The sequence below is a fragment of the Annulohypoxylon maeteangense genome (assembly GCF_022496945.1).
Source record: "Annulohypoxylon maeteangense strain CBS 123835 unplaced genomic scaffold GGS22scaffold_4, whole genome shotgun sequence".
In the NCBI taxonomy this organism is placed as follows: Eukaryota; Fungi; Ascomycota; class Sordariomycetes; order Xylariales; family Hypoxylaceae; genus Annulohypoxylon; species Annulohypoxylon maeteangense.
Genome location: NW_025953251.1, coordinates 716,469 through 740,544, shown reverse-complemented (window position 1 = coordinate 740,544; position 24,076 = coordinate 716,469). Strand labels below are relative to the sequence as shown.

Here is a 24,076-nt window from a genome sequence, read left to right as displayed (position 1 = left end):
CCTACAGGTAGTTCCTAGCGCCTAGAGATGGCGCTGCTATTTTTGTCTTCGCGTACAAACGGCAACTGCCAATTGGGAAAATTTTAGTCGCAACCCGCTTACCAAACACAACTTTCGGGAACACGCCTTACCATTTTACAACTAATTTCCCCTCCACCTTCCAGCAATTATAGCATCAACCTACATCATTCATACAACGCTAGACTCATTCTACTCCACTCTCTTTTGTTTCTTCATTTATTTACCCAATCTGCCAACCTAGAAACATCTATTTGGGCTGAACCACACCAATTGCCAAGATTTACTTCTATTCTGTTCTTCGCAACAGAATACCAGGTACCTCCACATCTTGCATTGCAATTTTTGCAACCCAGTAGCCCAGGTAGTAGCTCCGCTGCTAGCTGTTACTGCATCACCTTAGTGGCGTTAGGGTTCGTACAAACGAAGTACTCAGTACTTTCAATTTTTGTAAATTGCGACCAGTTCCGGGCTTGGACAGGTAACCAGTACCCGAGAATAAATAGGTACATTTCCTTTTTTTAAGCATATGTGAGTAGGTACCTATCTACCTATTGCCTCCACCCGCAACTTTTTTTTCTCTCTTAATAGCAAATCCGAAATCGAATATTAGATGCGCCTCACCATTCATATTACTTTCTTACACCACCCACATTCATACGTATACCTAGCATACTCACAAAATTTAGGGTCACGGCATATTTTGTTTATGTGAATCAATTCCTCGAGAAAAAAAAGAAGAAAGGTCAAATAAGTTCATTCACCTGAATAGACTTGTCTACCTTTTTTAATTAGTCGGAGAAGATTCCAGCAACTTATCCGATTGCTGAATCGCCCTGCCACGCGGATTCACATGGGACTTACAGCGTGTCTGACACTACCTCTAGGTAACAGCACAGCACAGTCCGCACGGAACTCGGAGTGAAAGGTGCCCATGGTACTATATGACAACCAATGAATACCCCGGAACAAACGACTATTTGACCATTCGTGTAAGATTCCTTCACTACATCTTCTACACGACCTTTTGCACATAAATATACCCCCCCAATCATCGCCAAGTTTCCTAGAGCTGCGAAAGGCAGCTCGCCGTCAAAACGTCTTCCTCAAAGAAAAGGAAGATCTCATCTCGCCAATCCGCCACTACAGAAGACAACTTTCGCTGCAGTAGTTCTCCTGATACACCACTACAATCCTGTGAACCACTCGAAGACACCGACCCAAGTTCTTCCTTCTCGCTCCCGTCCGAACCCCCCAATACCGCCTTTTACCGTGCCGATTCCATCCCTCCGGCCTCGAGTTTACCACCCCGATTGCAGACTTCCACAAGTTACTTAAACAATTCTTCCGAATACGCTTCGTCCGCTGCGAGTTCTCCATCGGGTGCATACGCTGAACTCACCATCCACAGCGATCGTGGTGCCGACACGCCGGGACCCGATCCCAGCTCTGCTGCCTCTAGTTTATACCCTCCCAGAGCCGGTTCACCTTTCACTAAACCCACCCTTCACCGTGGTGTTATGGGCGGCGCGGCCGATTTTCCCGAGAGAGCTTCTTCACCGTTGAAACGACGAGCCTCTAGCATGGAGCCCGATGTAGTAGATCAAGATGCGGCCGAAGATGTCGATATGATTACCGCACCGACATCTGATACGCTAGACGCATCCAAACCCGAGCATCTTACTAAAGAAACAGAAGCTAGTTCGGCTCACGCCGCTGACGGCCAAGATCCTACAATAGCAGACGAAGGCACGAATTCGATGGACATATCATCACCACCAGGTATAATTACTCCAAATTTGGTATGGGAATATATTTACTAACTCTTAAATCATAGCCCGTCGACTACCGGCATCAATAGAGGCTCATGTGAAGGCTATCAGAACATTCGTGGAGGAGCAAAACAGCCACCCACTTACAGAAGGACAGAGGTGTTTCTTGGTCTCTAAAAATTGGTTGAAGAATGTGCCTGACGATGTGTCTCCGAAACACATTGTTGATGACTGGATTTCAATACCAGAGGTAGACAACTCGGATATCATCTTGGAGGTTATAGATGATCCTTGCGTTGGTGATGGCCTGGATATCCTTAAGAGGAAGTATGTTCGTTTGAAGAAGGGTTATGACACAGAGCAATTTGAGGCATTCCCACCAAGCGCCTGGGAATTGCTTACAGAATGGCCTGGATTGAAAGACGGTCAAATTCCTATTCTTCGCACCGCTCATGCTACGAAGGACGACGGGACAAATATCATATTCGAGTGGCATCCGCCCGTGCTCAGCATTTACCGACTCTGGTCTGCAAATAGTGAGCTACCTATCGATGCTGCTATGAAGAGTAGAAACCCACCACCTGGAAGACTCGTCCGCAGTCGTACGAAAGAATTCCAGGCCTTCTTAAAACAAGCTAAGAAGGTAGTAGGAATAGACCTAACGCAGAGGGTTCGAGTCTGGACTGTCTTGAACCCACCGATTGAACAGAACTCTGACAGCACGATGCCAAGTCCGCCTGCCTCCGGAGATGGCTCAGAATCTACTCCACCTCAGCCATGGAAACATCTCCTCTTAGATGTCGAATCGTTCTTAGCTCTCGAGAAGGGCTCGGAGAGAGAGTTGATCGGGTTTGGCGACCTCACTACTGATAATTCTAATTCCGGGTCGCACAAAACGCTAGACTACTTCGCCATAACACAAGACCAAGCCATTGTTCTAGATCCCCACGAAAGCGGCACTACTTGGACTTCTACTCTCGTAACCTCACAGGCTCGAACATCCGTTGCTTCGTTACCTTCCAGGAATGGCGCCACCAGTCTAGCCGTCCAGAATCGCAATGCCAGAAGCGGTCGCACCAGTCCTTCAGGCCCTCTGACACGTGGCAGGTCGCAGAAAGCTGGTCGAGTTCCTGGGTGTGTCGGGTTAGCTAATTTGGGCAACACATGCTATATGAATGCCGCCCTTCAGTGTGTGAGAGCTGTTGAGGAGTTGACCAAGTACTTCCTATCGGACGAATGGGAAAGAGAACTCAACAAGGACAACGTTCTTTCGCACAACGGTGATGTAGCTGCAGCGTACGCATATCTACTGAAAGACATATACAAAGACACCTCGCCAAGTTCCGTTTCACCCCGCCAATTCAAGAATACCATCGGCCGTTACTCGGTAGGGTTTTCCGGCTATGGCCAGCAAGACTCCCAGGAGTTTCTTGGTTTCTTGCTAGACGGTTTACAGGAAGATCTTAGCCGAGTCAAGAAGAAGCCTTATATTGAAAAGCCTGATTCTACCGATGAGATGATCAATAATCCTGATGCTATTCGCCAAATGGCCGAGAAGGTATGGGACATTACCAAGAAACGCGATGACTCCGTGATTGCGGACCTATTTACTGGCTTGTATAAGTCAACGCTGGTTTGCCCGGAATGTCAAAAGGTTAGCATTACGTTTGACCCATTCAATAATTTAACCCTGCCTCTACCATTGGAAAATAAGTGGACTCACACAGTTAAATTTTTCCCGCTGAACGGTCGACCGATTAATATCAGAGTCGAGCTTGACAAGCACGCCAGCATCAAATCTCTCAAAGAATTCCTGTCTACAAAAACAGGAATACCAGCTGAGCGCATCTTCGGTGCCGAAGAATGGAGAAGCAAGTTCTACAAAATTTACGCCGACCTTGCCTGTGCATCTGAGGAGATTGCTACCAACGACAATGCCAACTTCTATGAACTAGAGGCTAAGCCGACTAATTACGGCTCCAAGCCTCAAAAACAGCAGAAGCTAGGGGTGGCGGTTCGGTCTATGGTCGACGAAGAGGAGCACAATGCTTCGGCCCAATGGGACGACGCGCAAGCCGAGAGACTACTTGTTCCCGTCATCCATCGTCGACCTGCGAACGCGAAAACCAGCTTCCATGCTCCTAAGTGGAAAAATGCTTGTGTTCCTCACTTCATCGTAGTGACGCCCGAAGAAGCCCGAAGCGAGGATGCTATCTATCGTAAGATCCTAGAAAAGGTCGCGACATTATCAAAGCACTCCTCCTTCTCTCGAACTGAGGAGTCTGATAACTCTGACGGTACTGATCCCGAGATTGTAAGAGTGGGAGATTCTGACGCCGGTTCCTCCAATGAGGGCAGAGTCATTGCCCAATCCGTGAAAGGGGAGGACGACATAGTTGATATCCAGATGAATGATGCCAATGATACCAAGTCTAGCCCTCCCCCGAAGCAGCAGTTTTGCCACAAGAGACCCTCTTGGGTGGATCCTGGAAAATTCCTCCCTTCGGAATTCCAGAATCTATTTGATATGTGTATCTACTCGGAAGCAGGCACCTGGTTACCGACCGGCAATAATGGTCTCGCCGAGGATAAAGACTACCCGAAGCTCTCTCTCAGAGCTCCGCCGGAGTCCCCGTCATCAGAAGACCAGTTCGATCATGCAACCAACGGCACAGCCTCGAACGAGGAGTCTAGTTCTGACGAAGCACCCCACCGATCTACAGGACATTCTCTCACACGCATGACTGACGAAAGTGACGACGACATCAACTCAGTCACAAAGGTACGGAATACAAAAAGAATTCGAATCATTTTCTATAATGTTAACCCCGATGAGAGTCGTAAGAGTAGACTAATGAATAACCAGCTTGCGCCTCACCGGACCAAGCCGAGTAAACAGACGAAATCGAAACCCAAGCTAAACTACGGCCAGAAGCCACTCAAGACATATAAGAAAGGCAATAGGAAGAATAAACGGCAACAGCAACGGCAGCACAAAGAGAGGCAGCAAAATTTAGAAGCTGAGGAATCTTTTACTACAAACGAGATTGGTCCCGACGGTGGCCCCCTAATCCGTCTAAAGGAAGCGATCGTAGTTAATTGGTCTGGCGCCGCATTCGATATGTTTTTCGGAAGCAATGGCCTTTCTAGCGACAACTCCCTCGAAGCGTGGGAGGGATGCGAGACCTTACCCGACGCCGACTTAGATAGGGCTCAGGCTGCCCGGACCAAGCGTAAGAAGCATGGTATTTCTCTGGAGGCATGTCTTGACGAATTTGAACGAGAAGAAATCTTGTCCGAACAAGACATGTGGTACTGTCCCCGCTGCAAAGAACATCGTCGAGCCAGCAAGAAATTTGATCTGTGGAAAACACCAGATATCCTAATCATCCACCTGAAGAGGTTTAGTTCCAGCGGGTTTCGAAGAGATAAGCTAGAGCTTTTGGTAGACTTCCCTGTTGAGAATCTAGACATCACATCTCGCGTTCTCCAGAAGGAGGATGGGAAACTGGAAATCTACGATCTCATAGGAGTCGACAACCATTGGGGCGGCTTGGGTGGGGGTCACTATACGGCCTTCGCAAAGAACTTCGTAGACAATCAATGGTATTCATACAACGGTACGTGCTTCTTAGCCTTTAATTACCAACAGACCCGCCGTTGCTAATAATTCCTGTAGATTCAGCAGTAAACCGTACTTCCGCGGATAGGATCGTGGATTCTTCGGCGTACTTGCTATTCTACCGTCGACGGTCTGAAATACCCTTGGGTGGTCCTCGCTTCCAACAGATCCTGGATAGATTTGTAGAAGATGCCTCTGATAACGAACTCCCGGATTCGGGGGAAGGTCAAGGTCTCGACGAAGGCTTCTCCCCGATTGGGTCGTCGAGCGCCTTACAAGGAGCAGAAGCTACTCCCCCGCACGATAATGTCAACGGAACAGGTGGCGATTTGGCCCACGGAGAGAGCAGGACGATCGATAATGTTATCGATCCCAAGCTACGTGGCGTCCATCGAAGCATAGAAGAAGACGAAGCTATCGACCTAACAGAAGATACAGCACCGTCAGCGAGCTACCAGCCTTTCGGTGGCGGCAATTCTTGGAGTTTTGACAATATCATGGGCAATAAGGACAACGCCCCTGTGGATAGTCCTCTCGATTCCGATGCCGCATCAGACGAAGCGCAGCACAATTCGTCTGGCGATGACGAAGGAGTGGTCAGTCCCCATTTCGAACCAGGCCCCGACCCGGAATATCCAGGCATGTCATGCTACGAATTACCGTCCCAACCCGAGGTTAACCCACTGTCGTATAGTGAAGCTCCTCCCCCCGAGTATAGCGAGATGACCCGGGATGACATTAACCGAATTTGGGACGAAAAGCACACAGTCCATAACGTTCCGCCCGAAGGCGAGGCCGAACAACGATCCGAAGCCGCCGCGGAAATTCACATAGATGAAGACGACAAGATCAAACTAAGTTAGGTGGTATCTAGGTTTGACTGGTAAGACAACAAATCTCATTCTAACGGAGATATGGCACCTTTAGAAGACTTAACTCGGTCCTTGTCTATTAACAAGACAACCTGTCTTGACGGCAGCCGAGGTGTCCGGTGATGAGACATGCATCCGTACGTATTTGGCATAACACATTCGAGGTGGATCGGACCAACGCTGGTTTCATGGGAAAAAGCATCAAAGCATCTAGACATAGATCGCCACCTGTTAGTTACGATTGGCATGCATTATGAGGATAGGCAGTAGGTAGCATTACAATAAATGCGAGAGAAGGGGGTTTGTGTGAAGCATCTTACAAATCCCTACCCGGGTATGAATAAACGAATAACTTGGGCGTCGGGAATTAGTTGCATCCTTGGTCACATTGGGTTGCGATAGGGCCTATTAATATCAAGGTTTTTTACATGAGGTTTTCTAGACCGCTTTGCATCTATTTGTACTCTCCAGTCATACCGTTAACACAGTATGTCAATTGCATATATTAAGCCATTGCTATGAATGAGGGCCATGGTATGTTCTTAGTAACCTTGGAATCCTTGGCTTAGTCCAAGGGCGGTGAAGCAGTAGTTATTCAGCTGTCTCGGATGAGGCTGCGAGTACGTGAGCGCGCTCGCGCTCGCGTAATAGAGTATATGTACGTGATCCTAAGTTCTTACATCTTATCTCATCTTCCACCATCCGATGCTCCTATGGATATAAAAGAATGTGTTACTAAGCGAAGATGCATACATGCGGCGTCAGGAAGGGATCTCATCTCATACTTACCAGGCGTATATTATATGCCTATTATATATATTATATTTCAGACCTGATGACTCGGGCTTTGAAACGAAAACCCACAGCGTCACCGAACTATACCCATACCTACTTACGAGGACGTAAGCAAACAATCAGACTGGTAGGACAGATACCTATTCTACGGGTCAGGTTCACTTTTCAGATTTAAGGATTGCTGATAGTCATTGCGTAAGACTATTTTCTAATCCCTTGTCTTGGGTCAAGACATATCCGTCGAGGCCGTGCCGTGCAGAAAAAAGGAGATGAGATATACGATACGGATCATTACCTATATCCACGCTTGGTGATTTTTTTTTTTTTTTTTTTGGATAGAACACCCCCGCCCCTACCCGTCCCCAGAAAAACAAGTTTCGCCCGACCTTCTAGAAGGGGACGTGGTCAAGCCTCCTCATGGACTTTTGTCCAGAGGCTTGACGGGAGTTACCTAAGTAGGCTGGCAGGTCGTCCCTCGCCGCGACATGACGTTTTTTGGTCGCGGCTGACTACACACATATACACATGGCACGAAAACGCGTGCGTGTGTGTGCTTTTTCGTTGCATGTTAAAAGAACCTTACATTGTTTAGGTATACGTGGACGGGCATTGGCTCTGGGTTTATAGGTAACTGATTAACCCACCTGCTTGGAATGGGAATCTCGACTACGTAGACGTATGGTGACACGTGCTTCGTTACTGTTTGGAAGCAGTACCTAGTAGAGAGGGCTTGTAATATCTCGACCCTGGTTGGCGAGTTTCTGGGGGTTATTTCAAATACGATGGCGGTTTCTGGAGTCCCACATTTCGTATCTTTGCTAGTTAGTCATAATGGTTTGTTCACGATATTCGTTTCCACATGGTCGATGATGTGCATATTCGGCGAATTTACGGCATTCGTAGATTCTGGGGTATGGGGTAGACTTTGTCTTATTGAGAGTTATGGTTGTTGTTGTATGTAATAGTAAGACGCTATATTTTTAACACAACTGATGTTGTGATCGGTATAGAAATCTTCGACTATACAAACTTCACTGTACAAAGTCTTTTTAGACCGGATCATGACCGAAGTGCCTCCGTATCTACCTAGTACGTAGGTTGTGATTCTCAACCTAACTAAGCTTAGAATAAACTAGATAATCATACCATTGAACTGATAACAAGTTAGACTAATGATCTATTACGATTCGGAAGTTGTCGCACAGTTGAGTGGTACACCCGGGGGCTATAGCATAGTGATCAACACATTTATCAACATTTTGATTTTCAAAGCTCGGATATCCAATACTTAGCACATCTGCCCTTCCCGAGTCGGTATACCTTATCGAGATGCTACACAGGACTCGGTGAGCTATTCTTAGGCGACTCAACATTCGAAGCCAAGGAAGCACAAGTCCTGTGGCGTAAAAGTGTAAGGACAATAGGACCTCGCTGCGTCGGCCGAGTCTTTCGTTTTTAAGCCCGTTCCCAGTCGCGGCAGTCGATCATATACGCGGGATCAGGAATACAACTCTAATCACACGATGCTCGCTGGTATGCCGGCGCTTCAAGTTGGGACAAATATAGAAAGCCGCGTTGACGGGCGAAGAAGCGCAAGACGATTGGTAGAAGACGATGGTGGCCTGCGGTACTGGGTGGAAGCCTTACCTGACCTCGGGGATATTTCTTGGCTGCGGAGTGCCTTGATTATTAGCAAGTCGGACCACATTAACAAAGGCAAACAATAGGCAACCGGAGTGGGTGCGGGATATTCCGCACATGTATAATCATACATGAAAATGCAGGTCTGAGGCCCGAAACGGGGATGGATCGTCCGTGGCGTTAAGAGAAGTAGAGTGTAGGGCCAATCTCCTCGGCAGTCAGATGCTAGTTATTCCTTGAGGCTAGCTTTTTCGGACCTTGATAAGAAACATAGCTCCGGCTTAGACTCGGGGATTTCGGTGACCCGAGAGGAAGTTTCATACAGATAAGCAGGAGTATGAGATTGTAGTAAGGCTGGAGGCTGAGCAAAAAAAAAGGTACCGGCGAAGGATGACCAATATTTCCCCTAAAATTGTTGACACTAGAAACGTCGTCGTCGTACCTGCGGCACTTAGATGCATGCGATGAATCCTCAATATTGATGAGGCTCATTATCTAAGTCAACGTATCGCTTTGACTTTCATCCCCCATGCACGGTAAATGAGACGAAGGATGCGGATTCGGGATAAGCAGGGAAAGGACCTTGCCTACGGACATTAAAGGCTGCCGGACCGGCAGGAAATTGAGTAATACTCTCACCACGTTGTCTTGATGCCGTGAAACCTGGGGAAGGGTTCCGTCGGGACGACCCTGTCGTTCGAACATATCATGACAGATGACAGGTAACAAATACCACTCATAACCTGATATCCTGATCAAGGTAATGTGGTAGCGGGTTACAAGTGTAGGTGGGAATAGGGCTTGTGCGTATCTGAGGGTAACGCTTTGAAGGTGGAAGCCATCTCGGAGCCCAGATAGGCTAGATCTTGCTTTTGCGTAGCCTTACTGCTCCGTCAATCGCGTCGTATTCCGCCAATCCGGTTGTAGCCCCCGGACCAGATAAAGAAGGTAACTGAAGGGGAACGCGGCCCTCATGGAATGGACGACGGCCTAGATAGAGTCTAGCCACGTAAATAAGTGGTGGACCGAGACAGGCAGGTTAGACGGCTTGGAAGATTAGGAAGATGTACGTGTGTATGTGCGTATGTACGTGTAAAAGCAGAGCGGTAGGAGAAGCGTAGATCTTTCTAATCGTTTAAGTAAGGTTAAGTAAGCATTTAAAAGCTTGGTTCGAGCAGGGAACAAAACGGATGGACCGTCTCTGTTGTGCGCATTAGTTTGGTTATGGAGAATAGATCCGATAGCCTCGATTCGTGGTGTTTCGCGTGGGTGGGGATTGGTATAGAACCAACAGATCTCTTTATTTCAGAGATTGAGCGATACTACTGTAAGAGGAAGGTCGTGAAAAAGGATGCGGCAGAGTTGCTGTTTGGGGATGACACAGCCGAAAATGACTAATACTAGAAAGGGAGAAGATCATTGATATCGAGTAAAAAGGGGTAAAGCCTTTAGTGTAACGCAGGGGTTGGTAATTCAGGGACTGGAAGGAAGACATGCGGTTAAAGGTTTCTATATGCCAAAAACGGTGTATTGAGAATCAAGGATCCAAGTACAGCTCATGTACCTACCGGTCTACCTACCAGCCTACATAATCACCCCGGCCTGTCTGGCAGTGCCTGCCCAGCGCCCAGGCTACCTGGCTGTGGCTGCCTCGGCACGAACGAACGAACTCAACCCAACCCAACTCATCAGCTTCGAAGGATTCGATAATCGACATTTGAGACAAATATCTACCTAAATACTTATTGGATGTGTTACCATCACAACATCAAAGCATCATGACATGTTTATAAATGGTGGTTTTGCTTATTTCGATTTCGCATTCACGAAAATGGATTCAAAAGATCGCAAGATAAACCTTGTTCTGGAAACGTAGCTGCGTAGCCCATGGGATACGGCGCTGGTGGAGAAAGAAGAGAAACCAACATACTTTTGAAACTTGCATCTTGGGCTTGCCAAGTGTACACCATTCGTCATTTGATGATGAGGGAAAAGAGTTAAATGTTCATCAACGTCAATGACTCGTTGGTCGCTCATTAAGCTCGACGAGTATGTAAACTGTAGACATATCCTTTGGTAATGAGTCACCGAGGCCACCACTCCTCATCTCAGATCTCCCCCAAGCTGAGAGACCCAACTAAGACGGATCTAAGATTCGGAGGCGACCCTAGCCTCGAAGAGAGAATTGTCTAGACCACGTAAGTTGCCGTCGGCTTTCTGTTGCCCGCGCGAACACGACAGACGAGACGAGCGTCATGATTTCAGCATGATATGCTCATCCGCATCGACAAATACTATATCGAATTTCCATCATCTTCATCATCCAGATGATCTTCAGTTTGAGGCTGCTTCAGCTGCTACATTTAGACGGTAATACGAGTTAGGGATGACCTGACAATGTCACAATTAGTCCCGAGCCTCCCGCTTACGGGGTTCTTAACCAGCTGAGCGGTAAAAGCTAATCAGAAAGAGGAAGTGGACGGAACCGAATTGATGATGAATACGTGTTTGTAATGAATATGATATCGGCCATCGAAAAAGCTAAGGCGATTTTTAATCTGAGCCACGTTGGAAATCAATGGATCTATCGAAGGCAAGGAAGGGTTGGCGTGGGTTGCGTGGTTGCGTGGTTCTGTGGGCTGCGAACTGCATAAGTTGATGAATGATTGAATGATCGACACAACTAGAAAGGCAAAAGACGACGTGCTTGTGTAACTCATTCCGTACTGTACGGATTTCGGAGAGGAATTAACGCATATCATTGGTCGGATGAATCCACCTTTTCCCGCTATGTCAATAGTCTCCACTTTCCCACTTTTTCCTTCTTTTCCCTTCTCTTCCCTTTCGCCTTCCAAGGCTCCTTCGTTACAGGCTTCCATCAGGCTTCTGGAAGCCTTCGAAGCCTTCGAAGCTCCCCTCCTAGAATCGCCAAGGGTACACACACAACACACGGTTGCCCGGCCAGGCAGGGGGGTCCCGGACCACAAGACCCGCAACGCAGGGAACAGCAGCATCGCAACCAGTCAGGTCGATTCCTTCCCTGAAGCTTGTCGCCTCCTTAGCGGACTTTGCTTACGATGCACGCACGAACGCACGCACCGCATCGCATCCATCCCATGGCAGCCATGGCCATCCCATGCTGCCCATGGAACCCAGAGACGCAAGAGACGTAAGCAGAACCTGAGTCGCTCTTCAACCGCTAACAGGGCGGCAGCTCCGAAACCGATCGTAAGGTTGGAACTTTCGCATTCACCACTTTTACCGTCTATTTCGCCATCCCTATTATTGGCTGTGATAATCACAATTATTAAACAACCTAAGCTATCTTCCCATCAGCCGCACGGATCAGGGATAATACTATGTAGACTAATAAAAGCGTTCCCACTTACTCACGCGCGCGAGTATGTACGTATGTTCCCCTAATGTTATCGTGCAGTAGGTACAGTAGGTATTGTACTATAGGTACCTAGTACCCAACCTTAAGCGTATCATCGCGCCTAGGTACACCTAATAATGTATTTAGGTATACGTTTCCAAGCTCAATGTTGCGTATCGTGCTTGTTGAAACCACGATACAACGATACATGGGTACCTTCTGGGTACATATTTATATAAGGCATGTACAAACCTCTGAAGAGGGCAGGTCAATCTTGGTCGGGAAGGTACCTACTGTCAAGATATGAGGGGTACTGGCTGCCTCGTATTATACATGGCAACATCCGCAGAACTGTATCTGTACATAGTACATTTACATACCATATACCACACAATCTTTCCGTGGTACGAACCTCAATGTTTCTTGTATTGATGTCTGGTGTGTAGATGTGATGGATATTGTCGAATTCCAGATGCAGTGACATGTCAATCCTCGCACACGAGGGAAAGGATGATTGATGGCCCCCAACTTTCGCCGCGTCTCCAAGACACATTTTCGACCCAAGACTGTGTGCTACAGATGCGACCAATATCTTGAAACCGACCACAACACGCAACGGCATTTTACATCATCGATCCTTTAAAAAACGTTTATCCACTGCGTATTAGTATCGAGTTTCTCTTCCGCGAATCTAAGTCCTTTCATGACTTACATAAAAACTATCACTGACATTACCTAAAAAAAGGATACCCACAACGTATACATAATACGCATCAATAATACACACTTTCATATACATACATATCTACAGGAAAAAGCACGAGACTTGAATCGACATACTTCAAATGCTATTGCGTTACCAAAACATTACCAACCACCTGAATAGACCCCGTCCAATACACCCGCCTTGCCCGCGATCCTACCGCTGGGGTTTTAGCATTTTTAGTTAGTGCCTACGTACCTACATATGTACTTTATATGTACCTTTTTTAGTCACAGTAGTCTAGTGGGCCTTTGGATTCCAAGCAAGCACCTTCTTCACCCTTCAACCCTTCACCCTTCACTGCCGTCGCACTAAAAATGACACCCGATTAATCGCAAACTTCACTTGTTCCTCTTCTTCTCTTTCTTCCCTCCTATTGTGCAATCCGCATAGGGATTTTGTTTGGTCTACACCTTTCTCTCATGTCCATCGCCTGATCTTCCTGACGTCGTTTGTTTCCTCGACAACTTCGAAATACCTACTGTTATTCCCTTATTTTATTATTCTATCGACACGACACATCGTCCCACGGCTGTACATGCAGCAGCATCCATTCACAACCACTTATCGACGACCTTTGTATTGGCCCCCAGGTTCTCGACTTCGATTTTTAAAGTAGTCTCGAAGATAGGCTCAAAACAAGTAGTATTTCTTTTCTCTTAAGACTTGACTACCACGATCATCCTTTCTTTGCGGTGTCTAGAAAGGGAAATAGGAGGAAAAAAGGAAAGGAAAAGAAAAGAAGAAAAAACATTCTTAGACGAACCGGGAGTCGCAAGTGTTGCGAAACGCATTGTCATTCCCCGTTCGAGTGTAACGTCGTTCCTTTCTCCAGGGCCTCCAGAAACTCTAGGACTTCGCAGCCCTCTATCCAAACACGTTCGATCATAGTCGCACGTATATGTGCGTCTTCGCTTGCTCCGAGTCCCATGTTACTAATCCGGTCCACCATTCCTCGACGACTCCCTTCGAAACTGCATAACCAATAACTTTCGCGCAAATTGTAGTCTGTCGCATGCGCATTTCGTCTTTCGGATCCTTTGGATGGTTGTTTCTATTTGAAGTGTGACCTGATTTGAGTGGCTAGCCTGTCGAGGTATCTTCAAGTCCCGAGTACGACCTTTGCGCCTCGACTGTTATTGCCGTCGCACACACGATATACCAATTCTATCTCAGGCTAAGACAGACATTATACAACCTATACGTCCGACCCAATTGAATTATTCTCCTTTATACAATTACTTCTTTACGCAGTCGATTACAGTTGCGACAACAAAATTAACTCGGCGGAAGTGCTCCGGTCGCCAGGCTGGATGCCATAACCCGCCGTGATGGATAGTGCAACATGTAATGTCATCTACGTGGACCGTAACGTGCTCGAAGACCGAACACTTGGGTCCGACGGCACGGAATTACCGGAGACTGGCGAGCTTCGGGGTAACTTAGGACTATTGCTCGATGCCTTCGGCGACGGTTAGTACACAACGTCAGCTTCTACACCTTTATATCAGCTAATATGTGACATAGTACATGCGTGCGCAAGTGGCGCTGCCTGCATATCTAAGCTGTTCCACTTGCATGATACATCTATGGTAGAGCTTAAACCAACGCTTGTACTGATCGATACGCCGTACGACGAGCAATCGTTAGAATCACACTCTTATGAACGTGATCATTCCCCATGCTCTGAATTGTCGCGGGGCGAACTGACGGAGGGCGACTTGGTAGGAGAATTGTACGGATTGAAATTACTGGAGCGAATTGTCTACGAAACCCATCTAAGGAGCCTTACGAGATTAGTCGTACCTATTCCTATTATTAGCTTTCCCTCACTGCAGAGCCCGCCGGCGAACGATGGTGCAAACGATGGCGCGAACGACGAACCCGTAAAGTCTGGTTATTCCGGCTATCTCTCCGAAGCTCCGGGTATAACTAACAAATCGTTATCCAGCCGCGCCCTGTTGAGAAGGTGTTTGGACTCTGGTGCTGTGGATGTGATGGCTAGTCCACTGCATATTAAAACCCTCCCAACACTTGAAGTACACGCGTACCGGGCTCATAAGCAGGCCGCTAGGGAACAACAAGCAGCGTTGGAAGTTTCGAGAGGTCGTAAGAGGTCATGGGTGGGCGTAAATGAGGGCCAGCCTTATTCGTACCTTAGAGAGGCTATGGTATCTGGGTTAATGAAAGGGATTTGCCGTTCAAGCACAGAATCCGAAGACCGCATTGGGAGCGTCAAAGTCAGCGTTCCGTCCGAGCACCGATCCGAAATCGCCGAGGCTGTCGGCAGGTGGCATTTTTGCGCTCATGATTTTGGTGATGACGCTCTCCTTATCGCAGCTATCCTCATGTTTAAGCATGCCTTTATGATGCCCGAGCTTGAGCATTGGCGAATACCAACAGGTGAGGATTAATTCATATCCCCATCGTGCCTGGCTAACAATTAAAAAATATAGATCAACTAACGTCATTCCTCGTCGCCACGCGGGCTGCCTATAATACATTTGTTCCTTACCACAATTTTAGGCATGCCGTCGACGTCCTTCAGGCTACTTTCAACTTTCTTGTTCAAATTGGAGCGTTACCGCCATATCCCTCTCGGTCCGGACCTCCTGTCACACCAACCGAGAAATCTCCGCTGGCATATTTAATCAAGCCGTTTGAAGCGTTGACTCTTCTTATAGGAGCAATCGGTCACGATGTTGGCCACCCCGGCGTCAATAATGGCTTCTTGGTAGTACTTAATGCACCGTTGGCACAGCTGTATAATGACCGGTCCGTTCTCGAGTCCTTCCATTGTGCAGCATATTCGCAGATTCTTCGGAGATACTGGCCTAGAGTCTTCGATGACACGAAAATGCGACATCTTTTGGTTAGCTCGATTTTAGCAACAGACATGGGCCTCCACTTCGATTATATGAAAAGACTCGGCGACCTTCAAGAGAAGTTGAAAGAGATTGATTCAATCGATTGCTGGAATGGACGCATGATAGAAGAGCAAACAGCGTTCGTGTGTTCTCTGCTGATCAAATGCGCTGATATCAGTAATGTTGTACGTATTATCTTTATTGAATTCCTAATCTATGATTTATACAGTGGCTGACTATGCTACTAGGCCCGAGAACACCAGACCGCTCTCCAATGGATGTATATCCTCTGCGACGAGTTTTCCAGACAATCAACGATGGAGAACGACATTGGTATCCCATCTTCTCTGATTGCGCCACCAAAGAAGGATTTCCTTTCACTAGCCCAGGCTCAGTTGGGGTTCATGAACATGTTCGCCATCCCGCTATTTCAGGGGATCGCTGATGTGCTACCCGCGATGCAGTATACTGTTGACGAGCTTGAAAGGAATAAATCTCTATTCGAGAAGACGGTAGAAGAAATTCCAGGCATGGGAGACGAGCGAAAGAAGAGATTAACTGAGGGTATACTTTCACCTCGTTCAGTGAGCCTAGCGATCCAGCCGGAACGAGTCGGGTTACCGAAAGATTCAGAGATCTGTGACCTAATTCCGAACCATGCCGAATTGAATAAAGCCGGCTCACATACTCCTGACCAATCTTACCACATTCCCAGCATTCCAGTGGAATACAAAGAAATCAATGGCGTCTCCCCCGGCTTTGACAACATCGCAGATTTTGCCGCAAGCGATCCATTTGGCATCAACGAGTCGGAAAATAAATTGATTGGGCACAATGGGAAGCAACGTTGTAGCGAGACTACAGATGGGAGTAGCTCGGTACCGACGGGAGATTGGCAATCGCAAGCCACTAGCGCCACCACGGGCAAGATGCCTCTCTCACCGAGCACTCAGGGCACCAGCATCGTCAGCCAAGAATCCATGGAACGCGAGCGCCCGTGCAATCTACCCGTCACCACGATCACGGCACCTGACTCCCGTATGATAGCGCCGATGATGGGTTTCGACTCAGCCAATTCGGAGGAGGATTCTAATGGGAATACCCTTAAACCTGAACCCGAGAGAGCACTGAAAAAGAAGGGCAGCAGATTCAGGATGAACGTTTCGACATTCTTTCGTAGGAATAAGGGTGCGAGTTCGCCATCATCCGGTGGTTCTTGAATCAATCTAAACATGATACACCAAGCATCAGGGTGCTACGAGGTACGAACAAACTTTATTAATCACATGAGTCGAACGACGCGACAATATCGACACACGCTTCCGAATATATATACACACATATATTCTCAATCAGCTAGATGGTTTCCGATGGACCGCGCCGACCCCGCAACTATGCAAACGAGTTGCAAAATGACCGAAAGGGGAGTACCCTATCAGTCACGTATATAAGTTGTATACTAGGCAGTGAGGAATGAGGGCAGGTTTTCCGTATTCTACTAGAATACTAGATGTTCTAGGAAGCGGCTGGGGTAGGGAAGTCCAGGAAGGAAATCATAGGTGGCGGCGGCGGTGGCGGCAGGAGTTACATTATTACAGATGCATGCATGGCGTTAAGGGGAAAAAACGGGCTTGTGTGGAATCGGAATGTGCAGGCTCCAAACGAGAAGAAGCATGCAGGTAGGATGGGACAAACCGCGGAGTTTTACGTTCTTGGATTGGGGGTTATATACTTCAGGAGGTAGCTTTACGGCTCACACGAGTCCCCTGGAGATAAATACGGAACTTTCTCACGAAGCGGATCTCATTGACTATACTTCTAACGAACCTATTAAATAAGGTGACTCTCACTACTCTCATTCATGTCTAGTTTAGTTGACGCTATGGTGTAGTACGTGTGTAAGCGTGAGAATTAAAAAAAACAAGTAGGGAGGGGTGAGGTGAGAGAGTACCTATCTACTTAAGCCTACCTACATGCTAGGTACCTTAGTTTCATACTGTTTCGAAAAAATCAGTTAACATCCATATTGCTTGAACAGCCCGTGCATGATTACAAAAATCCAAAACGAGGAGCCCCTAGCCAAGCATAATGTATAGATATCTATGTGTCTACGGATAACTACATGCAGCTATTCGGACTCAGCTCGCCACAAACAATGATTGAAATTTGTAAAGTAGCGTCATCGCTGCTGTATGTCATCACTGTGGTCACCATCTTGCAGCCGCCAGAGGCGCGCACTTGTGGGAAAACTAACCAGAAAAGGGGAACCGGATTATGCAAAGCAACCAATTGGTAGTTAGGACTATTGGTGTATATCCTGCTGACTGACATCATAGGCGGTAGTTCGATATATGTACTACCAAATGGATATCTTTGAATTATTCGGTAATATATATGTGCGAAAATATGTGCCGAAAAAATGCATATTTGTATAGTCACGTACAAATATAGGTGCAAACAGCTTTCATAATCGTGAGAGATGAGGTTTTTATTAGAGCACCAAATATTAAAGGCGTTCGTGATATCCATTGCCAATGGTAGCCCGCATTAGCTTTGGACTTGGAGAATTTGTACTACTCGAAAAAAGAGACCCTGAGAGTTCGGACCAATCTACGGTTGTGTGACCCCAAATTCATTACATCAGTCAATTGGCAGGAACCCACTCTATTTTAGGTGTTGTACTTAGGTAGTTACATAAGAGAATGCAAACATTCCATCTTCAAGTCAGATGAATCTCTCCGTCTCTCCCTGTGTCGATTGTTTCGGTAGCTATTTCTTCTTTTCATCATAGACTTATATGTACTCACTTAAGAGATAAGAGAGGGAATATTGATTTGAAAATCGGACAAAGAAGGGTGTGTTGAAGCTGGAGGCAACCTATCAGCCGCCGATCAAGGGTTCCCCAGCTTTCGACAGCACGCACGCCCCAGTTGACCAGTACCGTAGCACCTGTTTAAACGTGCTTGGATCTGGGCTGTTGGAAGCCGAGAGTCGGCAAGCAGAACTTAACCTTGAACCCCCACTGACATCAAACCAACCCGATTGCAGCCCACTGTCACTGGTGACTGCCCACAGTCCGCAGCCCGCAGCCCGCAAAGCGCAAAGCCTAAGGTATGTTGTACCTCCTTAGGCAGTAACTGCCACTTGCCTGTCCAAACTAACGAGCATTTTAAAGGTTACCTAGGGAGAAAGGAAAAGGCTATTCCCGACCCAACAGGTTTCCACTCGTCCCAATTATTCCAATCTTTATTTTTTTCTCTTCTCAATCCATCTGGCAGTCTTAACTTGAATCAATCAGATTGATTAACCCCGCGCCGCCTCCCGCCTACGCCTACGCCTGTCAGCTTACTTTAAAAATAAATGTACAACACCCTACATTCATAAACATACCATACCATACGCATACGTCTCTACCCAACCATTTTTTGTTTTACGATATCCCAATCCCATAAAACATATCAATTTTTTTTCCTTTTCTTTTCTTCTTCTACTTCTTTCCTTCGCCCGCAGTGTCCATTCGATATTATTGCGCGCGCGGGTCGTAGCACAAACATTCTATTGATATTTGTCAATTATGAAACATATTCATGGTGGAAACCAGGACTGTGGTGAGTTTCGAGGTTGAAACGACGCATCATATTCTCATGCCCATGGCCACTGATCCCACTGTCCACCTACAAGGCGACGAGAATACAAATCAAGATGGAGACCCAGAACCACAACGCGGACGTGGCTCCACGAGGAGTAATAAGCTCTCCGCTCCGTTGCGACTACCTAAGAACCGCAGCACCGGAAACCTCGCTGTTGTGGGTGAATTTCCTGAGAGGCCAAGGTTGAGGTTTTCTTTCGATACCGGATCAGGTGTGGCAGAATCTGACCAAATCACAAGGTATGTCCTTTAGTATGTACCTCTTTTTGATGTGAGGCATCCGAGAATAGGCACACGGCCACAACGGGGAAAGGATGATATCCCTACCTACGTACACCACCCTTTCGGCAGCGTCACATGGATACATGCTCAGCCGCCTCATTGCATACACACCGAAACTCCCGTCTACCAACGCCCTCTAACGCCTGCCAAGCAAAGTATTTTAAAAAGGAGAGGGAAAAAAAGAAAAGAAAAAAGAAAAAAAGAGAGACAATAACAGCCCACAAGATAATATATCAAATAAGAATAGGCCAATAGTTACTAATATTATGAATGTTCCAAAAAACCAGATCTCCAATTATCACCGAACATGACCATGGATTGGGCATATCCGGTTTACGACGCATCCGTCAGCATCCTACTCCGCGTATCCCTACCATGCCCTCAACCGCCGTTTCTTCGCGAAGTCCCTCTACCGGTCTTGCTCGTTCCACTTCCATGACCATGATGCTGCCTTCCGGACAGCAAACCCCATTAACACCCGGCCCCGCGTCTCCCAATTTCTCCGAAGACCTGTCCCGCTTTCCTTCCGAATCTTTACACTCTTTTTCCTTCGCCCATCAGTCCGAAGAGTTCATACATAACCGCCAGAATGTGTTAAAGAGATCTATAGAGTTTATGAAGGATCGCATGGGGTGGTCCATGTCCTCGAATGCCGCCGGCATTGCTAGCGCACAAGCCAGAGTTTCCGGTGATGTAGAGACACAACATATGCTTGATTTACTTGCTAGGGCACAGCTCGTTGGAGCGGGGAATCTACCAAATGCCGATTCGTCTATTCCCCCAGGACCGTTGACCGGTCCTGCTCGGGTTTCGATTGATAATGTGTTCGAGAAAGACTTCATACCCATACCAAGAACAAGCAGTCCCGAGTCCTTCGTAACCCCGATGGTATCTCCTACAGATACTCAAAAGCCTCCTGTGAACCAGTTTTCTCTTACCACCACAAAACCTACAGGGAGCGAGGAGGATAGGCCCATGCCGAAGCAAGTAGACGTTATACAAGACCAAACGGATTCCGAGAGCTCCTCGAGAACACCGACTAATGAGAGTGGCACCACGGCTCAGACCTCCCCACCGGTGTCCAGACGCCCAAGTCTACGGAGAACTTACACGGATGTAGTATCTGCTGAAATGCAACAGAAACTCATGGATACAATGGCGCAGCCATTCCTCGCCGCATCATCCGAAAGGTATACCGAGGCGTTAGTGTCACCAACCCTTCCGCCTTTAGCCATGGGCTCGGCACTTACACCCTCTTTGGGGCCTTCGGTACATGGCCATGCAACTCGATGGGTTCCAGCAGCACAAGCCATCTTCACAACCGAATCTAAACCCCCGTGGACGATATTAGCTGCTAACGATTTAGCCTGTCTCGTCTTTGGTGTGACGAAAGCAGAAGTCCGCAAGATGGGCATTCTCGAGGTTGTACAGGAGGAGAGGCGTTCTTGGTTAGAGAATAGACTTCTCCGTGCTGATCCTAACGACGTAAGCCAGGAACCCGCGGAGACTGCACCTCCGCCCATTCCTTCAGCCGGCTCGTCTCTGCTCGGGGGACGTGGCGGCATCACAGCGCATTTATTGAGTAAACCTAACTCTCGATCACAGCGCCCGAAAGCCCCGGCCCGGCGTGCGCAGACCGTTCATAGTGGAGATACAACACCATCGAAACCTCGAGGCGTGAACCATCGCAATTCAAAGTCTAGAGGAGTATTGCTCTGTGGCGACGTAGTCCCCATACAGAAACGCAATGGGGCAACAGGTTCCGCAAGTTTGTGGGTCAAAGAAAAGAAAGTAGGCCTAATCTGGGTTCTTGAAGAAATTCATGAAGATGTGGCCTTGGTGAGTCTTGATGAAGACGGAGTTGTCACCAAAATCTTAGGAGATACGGGTCCAATATGGGGAGAGGAGAATCTACGACCCGGTATGGACGTCGGCAAGCTAATACCTCGCATTCCTCGTCAAGGTATCGACCCCAGATATGGCGCCATTGACTACGCACAAATCGCGAAGCGCAAGTATTTCACTTGTCGAAACGGTAATAAAGTCAACGTTCCTACTATAGTCTCTCAGACGAGGGGTCAGCCTGAGCTTCGTATTTCGAGCTTTCCGCATATTGCTGGAATCATCGTAGTCTCGCCGGATACCCTCAAGATCACGAGTTCAAATTCCGCATTCTGTGGAGCGCTTTTCGGCTATGAGAAACCAGAAGGACAGTCGATATGTAATCTCATACCGGACTTCGACAAAATCCTCGAAATATTGGTGGATCATGATGGAGTGCAAGTTAGGGATGGCATAGTCGTACCTGAACATAGCTTTCGGAAAGCATCTGTTTTGTTAGCTTTGCACGACAGCAGGCCAGACGCCGCTGCCAGTTTCTTAAATTCCGATGGTCTTCCAGCAAAACACCGCGACGGCACAGAACTAAAGATCGATGTTCAGATGAGAATCGTCAAGAGCGAGAAGAAGTCCGGCAACGATTCAAGTTCAAGTGACGACGAATCTCAGACCAGTGAAGGAGTTTTGATGGAGGTTGAATCGGAGGTGGTTTACGCGTTATGGATAACATACTCGAGACACTTGCACGCATCCGTCATAAAGTCATCAGTCACTCCTAAATCACCAGTGCTATCCGGGGCAGTTTCCCCTTTGCACCAGCCTTCTCCCGGTCAAACCCCAGCACATACGCCGCAAGATATAGGCTCGGATTCAGAGGAGACAAAGTCAAGACCCTCTTCTACTGCATCCGCGTTGTCGCAGCAACTCAAAGTTGTCGCGATGAATGCGGCCGCAAAACTCACTGGTGTATCAAGACAGACAGACAAGTCGCCACCTGTAACCGCGGTGTCCCCAGCTGAGGCACCAGCGCGGAAGAAAACGATCGACGATTTCGTTATACTTGAAGATATGGGGCAGGGTGCTTATGGTCAGGTGAAACTAGCACGGTATAAGTACGGCGGTGGAAAAAAGGTGGTTCTGAAATATGTGACGAAGCGACGAATTCTTGTAGACACGTGGACGAGAGATCGGCGGCTCGGTACAGTACCCCTCGAGATACACGTTTTGGATTACCTCCGACGGGACGGTTTCAAACATCCCAACATCGTAGAGATGGAAGATTTCTTCGAGGATGAGGTGAATTACTACATCGAAATGGCACCCCATGGATATCCTGGGATGGATCTATTCGATTACATCGAGCTCCGGACAAATATGGAAGAGGATGAATGCCGAAGCATCTTCGTCCAGGTCGCACGGGCAATACACCACCTCCACACGAGAGCGAAAGTAGTCCATCGCGACATCAAAGATGAAAATGTCATTCTAGACGGTGAAGGAAATATCAAGTTAATCGACTTTGGAAGCGCGGCATATATCAAGAGTGGACCCTTTGATGTCTTTGTGGGTACTATTGGTATGTTCTCCATTTATACCGCATTTTATGTTGTGCATGAACTAATGTAATAATTTTGCATAGACTATGCAGCTCCAGAGGTGCTGGCAGGAAAACCGTACGGCGGTAAAGAGCAAGATGTTTGGGCTCTAGGAATACTCCTCTACACCATCATCTACAAGGAGAATCCATTCTACAGCATCGATGAGATTATGGATCGCGATCTGAGAGTGCCCTACGTAATCAGCGACGAGAGCATCGATCTCATCCGATGCATGCTCGATCGCGACGTTTCACAGCGGTACGACATCGAGCAAGTAATCCAACACCCGTGGTGCCAGACGGAATGAAGACATGACGAGGACAGTTAGGCGTATTATCCCGTGAGGTCTAAGGGAGGGTTGGGGGGTTGCTTTAAGTGCGGGTTTGTACGACATGGCGGGTTTACAGGCTAGACTGCACTAGAGAATAGGGCAACATGATTGGGGAATGAAGACAGAAATTTTACATGATACCCAGCTCTTAGGAATTATTGCAAATTCGGGAGTAGGAAAGTAGCACGAAGATATACGATACACATATGGAAAGCAAGCAAGAAGCATGGGGTTTTTCTTTACCCTCCTTTTTAAAGTCCCATTTTCGTTTTCTTTTTCTTTTAGAGAAGATAAGCTACATTGGCGGGAAATCAGCATATACACTTTCTGGCGCGGAGTTTTGACGAATCTATAGGTTACGATATAAAAACCTAAGAATGGCTGGCTTTTCGGTAACACGATTTTTGGGATTTTCTCTCCTTCTGGGTCTTTGTTTCCTGGGTTGGGGACTGCTATGATTTGGTTTCGGTGTACCGGCGAAATTTCCCTCAATCCTTTTTTAAAAACACATTTTATTGCAGTGGTCATTTTTCAAGTCTGCATACTCTTTTCCTCACGTTTATCTGACATGGCGGGTTGTTGAGGCATGAGATACTTAGATAGCTCCTCACATATGCGGCTATGGGAAACGATTATGGCTATTATCAATAA

The 24,076-nt window shown here is 47.4% G+C and overlaps 4 protein-coding genes across 4 annotated transcripts; all 4 read left to right on the top strand.

The window, feature by feature from the left end:
• Nucleotides 1–962: 962 nt before the first annotated feature.
• GGS22DRAFT_186110 (UCH-domain-containing protein) lies at nt 963–6,275 on the top strand (the record flags this gene model as incomplete). Its single annotated transcript, XM_047964408.1, has 4 exons — nt 963–1,010; nt 1,089–1,800; nt 1,856–5,410; nt 5,470–6,275. The coding sequence occupies 4 exons, from the start codon at nt 963–965 to the stop codon at nt 6,273–6,275; spliced, it is 5,121 nt and encodes a 1,706-aa protein (XP_047821112.1).
• Nucleotides 6,276–10,226: 3,951 nt separating this feature from the next.
• On the top strand, nt 10,227–11,361 carry GGS22DRAFT_156609 (uncharacterized protein). The gene is made up of 2 exons (XM_047960398.1): nt 10,227–10,454; nt 10,651–11,361. The coding sequence occupies exons 1-2, from the start codon at nt 10,279–10,281 to the stop codon at nt 10,739–10,741; spliced, it is 267 nt and encodes an 88-aa protein (XP_047821111.1). The 5' UTR covers nt 10,227–10,278; the 3' UTR covers nt 10,742–11,361.
• Nucleotides 11,362–14,001: 2,640 nt separating this feature from the next.
• On the top strand, nt 14,002–17,073 carry GGS22DRAFT_106976 (HD-domain/PDEase-like protein). The gene is made up of 4 exons (XM_047957835.1): nt 14,002–14,332; nt 14,387–15,262; nt 15,316–15,911; nt 15,975–17,073. The coding sequence occupies exons 1-4, from the start codon at nt 14,191–14,193 to the stop codon at nt 16,944–16,946; spliced, it is 2,586 nt and encodes an 861-aa protein (XP_047821110.1). The 5' UTR covers nt 14,002–14,190; the 3' UTR covers nt 16,947–17,073.
• A 2,303-nt stretch (nt 17,074–19,376) lies between these two features.
• GGS22DRAFT_198635 (Pkinase-domain-containing protein) lies at nt 19,377–24,075 on the top strand (the record flags this gene model as incomplete). Its single annotated transcript, XM_047966161.1, has 3 exons — nt 19,377–19,615; nt 19,945–23,072; nt 23,136–24,075. 3 exons carry the CDS (start codon nt 19,377–19,379, stop codon nt 23,399–23,401), a joined length of 3,633 nt encoding a protein of 1,210 aa, XP_047821109.1. The 3' UTR covers nt 23,402–24,075.
• Between the last annotated feature and the right edge of the window lies 1 nt (nt 24,076).